The 10,650-nt window shown below is 41.0% G+C and overlaps 1 protein-coding gene across 2 annotated transcripts in view; it reads left to right on the top strand.

The window, feature by feature from the left end:
* Positions 1 to 8,980, top strand: part of ZDHHC15 (zinc finger DHHC-type containing 15) — a 48,350-nt gene extending 39,370 nt beyond the window's left edge. For both annotated transcript variants that reach the window (XM_006917042.3, XM_015593319.2), the window contains exons 11-12: positions 5,883 to 5,961; positions 8,370 to 8,980. In XM_006917042.3, the coding sequence (XP_006917104.1) occupies positions 5,883 to 5,929 (47 nt within the window). In that variant the 3' untranslated portion in view covers positions 5,930 to 5,961; positions 8,370 to 8,980. The remainder of the gene's footprint in view (positions 1 to 5,882; positions 5,962 to 8,369) is intronic.
* Positions 8,981 to 10,650: the final 1,670 nt, after the last annotated feature.

The following is a 10,650-nucleotide window of genomic DNA, read 5'->3' as shown; positions in this document are numbered from 1 at the left end:
CTCACAGAGGGGTGGTGGCAGACCTCAGGCTTCCCTGGGCCTTTTGCTGAGCTCCCGCAGGCCCCGTACTGCTGGCTGCCAGCCTCAGTTAGCAGTATGGCCTCACCCACATGCCTCCAGGCCCAGCACAGGCAGCTACCGAGGATCCCACTGTAGCTCCTACCAGAGAGCCCGGGCCCAGGCACAGACAGCGGCTGACCCTGGCCTGCACAGAAGCCCTCCCAAGATGCCCAGAACCAAAGCACCCAGTGGCCCGCATCAAATCATACAAGAGCACCACCCGATAAGCTCCACAAGCAGCACAGCCAAAGGGTGGTCCTAGCAGGCACCAGAACGCGCTAGAGTGAATCTCGCTCTGTGGGGTCAGCTACCACACAGCAGCTCGTATGTTATGGTTATGGCCAGTCCTCATAGCCAGTCAGCCTGAGGGGCAATTCTACCCACTGATGTACTTAAAGCAATCAAGCTCGATTACAGTAGGAGAGCAGACACAACCTACACAAGTGACACTCCTGGAGCACCTGGCTCAGGTAATCAGGGAGACTGCACCACTGGTCCCCACAGGATACCTACTACATAAGGCCACCCTGCCAAGATTGGGAGATATAGCAGATCTACCTAATATATACAAACAAACAAACAGAGACAGCCAAAATGAGGACACAAAGAAACAAGTTTCAAATGAAAGGCGAAAACTCCAGAAAAAGAACTAAACGAAATGGAGGCAAGCAATCTACCAGATGCAAAGTTCAAAACGCTGGTTATAACAATGCTCAGTGATCTCAGTGAGAACGTCGGCAAAGACATAGGATACATAAAAATTGAGATAGAAACCAAAAAGAACCAATCAGAAATAAAAATACAATATCTGAGATGAAGAGTACATTCGAGGAAATCAACAGCAGATTAGATGAAGCAGAGGATCGAATCAGCAATTTAAAAGGCAAGGTAGCACAAAACACCCAATCAGAAAAGCAACAAGAAAACAGAATTCAAAAAAATGAGGATAGTTTAAGTGGCCTCTGGGATAACATCAAGCATAACCCATCATAGGGGTGCCAAAAGGAGAAGAGAGAGAGCAAGGAATAGAAAACTTATTTCAAGAAATAATGACTGAAAACTTCCCTAACCCAGCGAATGAAGTAGACATAGAAGCCCGGGAAGCACAGAGAGTCCCGAAGAAGATGAACCCAAAGAGGCCCACACCAAGACACACCAGCGTTAAAATGCAAAAGGTTAAAGACAAAGAATCTTAAAAGCAGCAAGAGAAAAGCATTTAGTAACCTATAAGGGAGCTCAGCTGACTTCTCAACAGAAACTTTGCATGCAAGAAGGGACTGGCACAAAATAGTCAAAGTGATAACAAGCAAGGACCTACAACCAAGATGACTCTACCCGGCGAGGCTGTCGTTTAAAATAGGACAGATAAAGAGCTTAGCAGATAAGAAAAAGCTAAAGGAGTTCATCATCACCAAGCCAGTATTACAGGAAATGTTAGAGGGATTTCTTTAAGAAGTGGGAGGGGGAAGAACATAAATATAAATCATAAAATAGCAGTATCTGCATACCTCTCGATAACCACTTTGCATGTATACGGATTAAATGCTCCAATCAAAAGACAAAGTGTGGATGAATGGATAAGAAAACAAGACCCTTACAGATACTGTCTACAAGAGACCCACTTTAGAATGAAAGACACACGGACTGAAAGTAAAAGGATGAAAAAAGATATTTCACGCAAGTGGAGATGAAAAAAACACTGGGGTAGCAATACTCATACCAGACAAAACAGACTAAAACAAAGGCTACACGAGAGACAAAGAAGGACATTACATGATGATAAAGGCACATAACCCTTATAAACATTTATGTACCCAACATAGGACCACCTAAGTATATAAAGCAAATATTGACTGACATAAGAGGAGAGATTGACAGTAATACAGTCATAGTAGGGGACTTGAACACCTCATTCACATCAATGGACAGATCTTCCAGACAGAAAATCAGCAAGGAAACGGTAGTCTTAAATGACACACTAGACCAAATGGATTTAATTGATTTTTTTAAGAGCATTTCACCTCAAAGCAGCAGAATATATATTCTTTTCAACTGCACATGGAACATTTTCCAGGATAGACCACATGTTAGGCCACAAAACAAGTCTCAATAAATTTAAGAAGGTTGAAATCTCATGCATCTTCTCTGACCACAGTGGTACGAAACTACGAATCAACTACAAGAAAAAAAACTGGAAAATACACACAAAAAAATGGCGGCTAAATAACATGCTACTAAACAACGAATGTGTTAACAATGAGATCGAGGAAGAAATCAAAAGATACCTAGAGACAAATGAAAATGAAAACACACCAACTGCAAATCTATGGGACAGGGTGAATATTATGAATGTTTATTTTACTTCTTTGCCTTCATCTTCCAACCCTGAGCTCTGAATTGGTACATGTCCCTGAAATATTGCAGGTCCCCAACCAATCAATCCCATTCAGAAAGCATTTCCTGAAGGTACACCTCAGACAAGGCACCGTGGAGGGGCATATAAAATAAAAGGTGGCCTGTGACCTCAAGAAATCAGAAATTCTAGGGCAGGATAGGAAAAGCACACAAGTCTAACACAGGACTTAATGTTTCGTTGCCATAAAAGTGATGTTAAAAATTACATACCTACTGTTGGCTTAGCCCCGGGCTAAGTACTGTGTGGTATATTTAGTAAGTGGTCGATTGTTAGTGATGCTTAAACACTAAGTATATCAACGAAGGGGGAAAGCATACAGGCCGTAGTGGTAAAAGTTTTGAGGAAGAGGCATGACTTAAGCCAGATGTTAAGATGGACAACATCTTGATAGATGCTTGGAAGAATGAAATAACATTCCAGGTAAGAAGTGTGACATGAATGTGGTAAAAACACTGAAGAGGCCATCTATTCCTAAGTAAAAGGTGGGCATTGTGGGTTGTGGACGGTAATCTTAGAGAGGTAAGCTAGGGTAGAGGGTACCGTAAGATAAGGTAAGATGGTAGAGGGTTTTGTAGACTTGATACAATAGGAAACAGCTACCATGGTCCTCAGCGTGTGGGGGCACAAAAAGTAATTTTCCTCGCACCTTTCCAGATTCTTCTGGCTGGACTAATGATCAAATTAACATGAAGCAGATTGATAGAAGAAAATTTCAAAATGTACTGAATTTCAAAATGTACATATGGGCGTGTCATAAGAATATGAGACCTGATGATGCATTGGGCCATTGAGGCTTGTATGCCATTTTGGACAAAGAAGAGGGAGACAGGGATCTGGGATTTCAAAGGGAAAGCAGGCGATTCCCAGGTAGAGGGGAAAGAGCAATCATGTGGCAAACAAATTCTTGCAGGGCCACTAGAAACCGTGGGACACAGAGGAGGGTCTGGCAAAGAGACCGGCTGGAACACTCCCTGTCTGCCACACTTCGTTCAAATGTGCTAAGGTGAATATGCCAAGGTTCCTGTTGTAAAGCAGGTTTTTCTATCCGAATTCCTCTAGGCAGGTAAAGGAGGAGGGCCAAAGGTTCTTTCCGAGTCTTTTCCTTTGAAAGCAATATCCCGAAAGGCATGTTTTGAGGTGGCACAACTTTGATCTCCGTCAAGCGATAATGATATAACAAAATATAAATTTTAGAAAGATTACTCAGGTACTAGTGTGCAAGTTGGATTAAAATTTGGGAAGACAAGAACTAGAAAGATAGTTGGGCATGTGTCCCAACGGCTTCGTGAGTGGTCACAACACTAGAAATGGAGAGGGAGTATCAAAGCCAGGAGACATTGTCAATAACTAGAAATAGTCCCAGTGACTAGAGAGATCTGGCAGTCATTCATATAGAGATGGCAGTTAAACCCATGAGAGTTGTAGGAGATAATCAAGTGAGAGAATAAAGCTAGGGAAAGCACATAAAATGTACAATTTGGAATCACCCAGGCAATGTTGACATGCCTCCATGTGGACAAGGAACCGAATGGACAAAGATAAAGTCAGAAGGTAAAGGGTAGAACCTTAGAGGACGCTCCTAGTTCAGGGGAAGACATCACAAAATACTGCGAATGAGAAAGTATTGCTTTGTTTTACGATGAAAAAGCCGAGGTTGGGGAGGTAGAGTGACTTATGTGAGGCCACGAAGCAGATGCCAAGTCGGCCGAAGTTCTTTCATATTCCACACAGTGTCCACTTCCCATAGTCTCAAGGGTTTCTATGGGAACGGGATTTTAAAGGAGGGGAGGGTATCTAGGATGACACAGGAAGAGAGCCAGGGCTGTCCCCGCATATACTGAGACTAAAATGGCATCATTCTTGTGTTAGGTAGACTTCTACTGAATAATAGGGAAATTACTGTAGCGTAGGCAGCCAGAACAGGTGGGGGTGGGAAGAAGGTAAATGGACTTCTCAATTCCGCATTTGTCTTCTATGGCGCATTATTTTTTGAAGTCTCTGCGTTTTTTCAATTTAGTCCTCATCAGGCGATGACTCTACCTTTGCAGCCTTAGCTGAATCTCCCCCGGGAGTGAAACCAAGAAGGAAGTTGATAATTGGGTTCAACGTCTGCGAGCCTGGTTTTCATTCAAATAATTGCCGGGAGGAAGTGTTCTGTGCCACCGGGAGCGTGGATGACAGTGGTACAAAGTAAAAGAAACCGATTTAGCAGAATACTGGAAGCCAGTTTGTGAAATGGTGCCTTGCCATTCCTTATCTACGAAACTCCAAGACGGCAAGGAGCGACAAGGCGCACAGTGCATTGCACCTCAGGAACTGCCTTTCACGGTTTAGCAGTCGCCTTCTAGGTGACATGACATGTGTGCTTCAGTACTTGCTGCCACTTTTTTCTTTGAGTTATTTGGCAAACACGAGTTATTCTCTATATATCCTCCGCGGAAGAGCTGCTCTAATATTGCTGCTTTCTGTTCAGACTTATGGGCAACAACAGCCTAAGTCTAGGATTCCAGACAAGACGGAATGGTGCACGCACCAGGAAGCCGTGATTCCACAGACATTGTCAGAGCCAGTTTTACTTTTCCGTTTTTCCTGGCAGAAAGCAGCTTGTCTCTGGAGTCTGCCTGCTTAAGTCAGTGGCATGAGAGTTTGACAGCCTGATCAGGGCAGGGTGAACTCCCCTGGCTGGCCTCTATCTTCTGAATCCAAACCTCACACTTGTGGGAGCACTCTGAATGGCACATTGATTTCGTAAAGGAGAACGTACTAAGCAGAAACTGTAAGGGACAACCGCCGTTGACTTTTTTCATCTCGAAATGCCAAGTACACGATTATGCAGGGAGTGTAAAGAAAGTGACTCTCTGTACATTAAACGAGTTGATTCAGAATGTGCTTTGCTCACCCAAAAGGCTGGGAGTTGGAAACAGAAACATTTATATTGTGAATGATGTTGCTCGTTAATGCCAAAGCCTTGTTTTCTAGATGCCTCATTCCGTTTTAGAAATTCACCGACATCTAAAGTACTGTAATAGCTACCTCAATTATGTCCAGTAGAATAACATCAAAGCAGGGTAATTTTGTGAGTAGCAAGACCCAAAACATTCCATTTAAAGCCACATGATATTGAGTTGTCACCGTGGCTTTTTAAGTCTAATACCAGCCAGTATTATAGATCGGATAATGCTGGGCAATAAAATAATCGTCGTTCGCAGTACCGCAGGCTGACTACTCTTGGAATGTGAATGTCTGGACTGGTTACAAATGCTTCAGTATAGCACACCAGGTTTTAGAGATTCATAGATGTCTGCTGCCTCCATGGATTAGGAAAGAAGGAGATACACCAGTGAAAAAATACGCACCCATACCAGAGAAAGGGACATTTGATCACCTTTACTTTTCAACCTTACAGATTATCCAGAAGGTTCATCATCTCTTGCGGTGGAAACGGAAACGTAGCAGTGTTCACATTTCCTGCATCTCTAAGACAGGTCAGTATTCTGAGGGAGACACATAGAGTGCCACCTGGACTTCTAAGAGGCAGTCTTGTCAGGAATACTAGAAAAGGAATCAGTTCTCACCCTGGTGAATAAGATGTTCAAAAGTACATTTTATCAGCTTTATTGAGATATAACTCACCATGTACTTCGATCACTTAAAGTGTACAATTCAGTGGTTTTTCGGGATATTCACAAAGTTGTGTGACTCTCAGCATAATCAATTTTAGAATATTTTCATTACCCCCAAAAGAAACCTCACTCTTAATTCCTCCACTAATCTACTGTTTGTCTCTATAGATTTGCCTATTCTGAATATTCTATATAATCCACGATTCCATGGAATGATACAATATGTTGTCTTTTGTCAGAAAATATTTGCAAATCAAATATCTGATAAGTGACTTGTATGCAGAATATAAAAAGAAGTCTGATAATTTTATAATAAAAAGAAAATTCAGATTTTTAAATGGGCAAAGGATATGAATAGACATTTCTCCATATACAAATGATCAATAAGCACATGAAAAGATGCTTAACATCATTAGCCATTACAGCAGCCTTCCCTAAGCTTTTTGCCACCAGGGACCGGTGCTCTTATGAGAATCTACTGCCTGGTGATCTGAGGCGGAGCTGAGGCGGTGATGCCAGTGCTGGGGAGCGGCTGCAGATGCAGATGAAGCTTCGCTCACACACCCACCGCTCACCTCCTGCTGTGCGGCACGGTTCCTAACAGGCCACGGACCGGTACCGATCCACAGCCTGCGGCTTGGGGACCCGTGCATTAAGGGAATACGAATCAAAACCAGAAGATACCACTTAATATCCACTAGGATGGCTATAATTCAAAAGGCAGATAATAAGCATTGGCCAGGATGTAGAGAAATCAGAACCCTCACACACTGCTGGTGGGAGTGTAAATGAGGCACTCGCTGTGGACAACGGTTTGGCAGTCCCTCAAAATGTGAAACGTAGGGTTACCAGATGACCCAGCAATTCTACTCCTAGGCATATAAACCAAAAGAAATATAAACATATATGTACAGAAAAACTGCTACATGAATGTTTACAGCATCATTATTCATAATAGGCAAAAAGTGAAAACAACTGTAATGTCCATGTACTGATGAACAGATAAATAAAATGTGATCTATCCATACAAAGGAATACTATATGGCAACCAAGAGAATACATGCTGCAACATGGATGAGGCTTGAAAACATTCGAAAATTACATTTTATTTTAATTGAAAACTTTTCAGTATTAAAATATATCTATGTATGTAGAAAGAAAATCACAGAAAAGAAATATACCAAAAATGTATGTAAAAAAGAGACGTTTTCATGGGTTACTTCCTTTGCTATCCAGCCTTGACACGTCAGCCTCTCTCTTGCCAGTATTCCTATCCCGTCAACTCCTCTGCCTTAGCCAGAAAAACTGAGACTCCAGATTCAATCCAGCTGTCTACCTTCTCCATTCCTATACTCGGGCTGCTGAGAACTACTACAAAAATAACGCAACCGATTAGAAATACTGAGCGTGACTGATTACAAATAATACAACTGAGATTGCACATTTGTAGTCTCCATCCTAAATCAGCCTGATAAGTCTTCACTACTTACCTATTGACCAGTAGTTCTTTCCTCTATTAACCACATATCAAGGTTTTATCGTTTATTTAATCCATTCACTGCTGTCCGATATTAAGATTCTATCCAGTTTTCACTATTATGCTGTCAATAATATTGGATATAAATCTTCTTCCTCATTTATAATCATTTTCTTAGGATAGAATTCTAGAATCAAAATTACTGGTATGAACTTTTTAAAGACACTTAATACATATGCCAAATTGTTTTCCAAAAAGTCGATACTAATAATAGCTACCTGAGTGCCTACTAGATGCAAAATGTTGTTTTAGATATATTTTAATATGTTTATTCTACGGATGAAGAAATTAAAGTCTGTTGATGTTATTTGTCCAGAGCAGCAAATCTAGAATTCAAATTCAGAACTGCCCAATTTCAAAGCTCATGCTATTTCTATGTGATTTTTTAAAATAAATGAAGTTTTATTATCAAATTATTATATATTTACTGGAGAGAATGTGGAAAATACAAGTAGAAAATAGAGAAAATGAAAATAAATTACCCACGAACTCGCCACTTACAATTCAGTGTATTTCCTCAGGCTTTGGTTCCAGATACAATTTCTGAGTTAAAAATAATCGCAGCAATATATATATAATTTTGCATCCTGCTTTTATTACTTACCACTTTAATGCTGACTCATATTCTTTATAAATGTAATTTTAACACTTGCATCTTATTGTCAATGAATGTTACCATGTAGATATTTACAGTTGTTCAGCTCACATGTGAATTTCTTCTTTTTATTCCCAGGACCCTCTATCTCCCACGAAGCTGATAGAGTTCAATGTTCGGAACCATTTTAATCTTCAAAATAAGTCACCATGGCAGATTGAAAGCTTCACAATTTGAAGGCATTCCATCAAATACTTGCTATGCAGGTTGATGTTTCAGGACTTTACAAGTCATTTAAACTATTCGGCGTATCTATAGGGACTCCGTGGTATCGAGGGGAATCAGACTACAGACTACATTTGCGGCTTGTGTGCCTGGGCATTTACAAGCATGCATGTATGTAGCATATTTACATAAAATGCTGCTGTGGTATTATGAAAATCTGGTTAAAAAATCTGAGGTTTTTATTCGATCATGGTTCTTCCCTAAATAGCAATTTAAATATATGTCGAGCTGTGAACATCAGGTCCTGTGCCTGTATCAGGTCCCTAAAATTCAAGAGATTCGACACTTTGTGATCAAGGTGCTCAGATTGGGATTGAACGACAATGAAATGGAAAACCTGTTCTCTGTCATAGAGGTGTGCTATTCCTGAAATTATCACAGCTAATAGGGAAGATCAGATCAGATCAGGTTTCTACTTTATTAAATATAACAACTGGTGTTTTAAATGCCAGCCTATGGTAAAATTCTCTAACTACTTCATTCTTTTCTCGGCTACCCAGCTTTCTTTTAGTCCTTATGAATTACTGTTATGATACAAGAAAAATTATAAGCCTGAGTTATGGACCGTAGATTTCATTTAAGAATTTAAGGGTGATATTCAAGTTTAATCACAATATCATTCCTAAGGGTAAAGTTTCACTGTTGAAATTGGCCCAAAGATTAGCATGAAAGTTCTGTGTTTTCGCAGCAGGGGTTAGTATACAGATAGTGATATGTCATCCAATAGTAATATGTCAATCTTTTTTTTTTTTTGGTTTCAGTGGTAGCTTAGCCTTTAAGATAGTTTACATCCATTTCCCCATTTATTTGTAATCAGTGTTTCTTTCAGTCCTAGTGCCTGAATCAATGAGTATGAACACTAATGCTGCTTTTTAATACTGATAATACCTAGGAGTATTGATGCTTTTCATTTCTCAGCCAGTGCTCTAGTCGACAATTTACAGAGATTGGTGAGAGTTCGAGGTATCTTACAGATATCAAATAGTTGAGCTCCTACAGGGAGGTTAGGGTTACGAAATTATTCCCCCTAAAACCCTTTTGAGTAGCAAAGAGTTGCCTGCCATACACAATGCAGTGTTTGGACCCCCGTGGAGCTGAGACAGTGAGGGATCCAGCTACTTAAAGCAACAAAAGTTCATTGGGCTCCTCTAGGTAATTTCGGTGAAGGGGAGACTTTTAGCATAAATTAAATGGATTGTGGCCAGCATTTGAGAGAATACTAGGCATGACTAAATCTTTCAGTGCTAGGGACTGTTTCTGAAACTCAGACACTACGAAGCAGCCTAAAACACTGTGCATACCGGCTTTCACAATGAAATCGTATATGTTCCGATGAAAAGTTTTCTCCTTCCTCTCTCCGTCCCAAATACTCTCTTGTTTAGGTTTTTCTCGAAAGCTTCTTTGGCCATTCACGTGGTCTTATGATGGATAAGACTGGCCTTCTATTCACACGGAAATGCACCTTTCTCTAAAGGTAGGGCCATTACTGACTCCACGGTCAGTGGACCGCAAAGCAAACTTTCCCCTTCCCATCTGTCATCTTCTGCCAAGGGTTTCGGCAGAGTAGCTGCTAAGTATAATTCAAAGTCAGAAAGGAATCGAGAACTTCTTCGATGCATGGAGCGTAACCAGCACTCAGCACTCAGAGACATCAGCTCATAAAAGACAGTGTCGGGGCGGAACAGGGAAGCATGGGAAGGTGACGCTCAGGAGCGCCGTACCGCAAAGCTGGTTGTTTAATGTCCCACAGACTCGCACTGTCTTCGAAAGGCCAAATAAATCAGTGTTTTAGCTCGGGGCTTGCAGAAATAAAGAAATCCTATTCCTATCTCAGCACCTTGATTTCGCTAGTTTGTAGACTCTGAAATATCCATACATTATTGAATATTGACTACTGTCCACAAGCATCCCCCCGCAATTGGTCGACTATTGATAAAGAAGACAGAAAGATTTGTTTGCTAATTAGCATGTCCTGATGTGGTTCCTCTGCTTGCTTTTCCTTGAGGCCCCATCCAGTAACCTCTGTGGGATCTCATTCCCCGATCTTTGCACTCGACTTCCTCGTTTGCCAGACTGGAACAAAAATTTAATGTATTTCTAACGGTATTTCTAAGCAAACTAGTGTGTTCCACTC

The sequence above is a fragment of the Pteropus alecto genome, unplaced genomic scaffold, assembly GCF_000325575.1.
Source record: "Pteropus alecto unplaced genomic scaffold, ASM32557v1 scaffold587, whole genome shotgun sequence".
NCBI lineage: Eukaryota > Metazoa > Chordata > Mammalia > Chiroptera > Pteropodidae > Pteropus > Pteropus alecto.
Note: the sequence above shows the minus strand (reverse complement) of the source record. Positions and strands in the feature narration are given on the sequence as shown.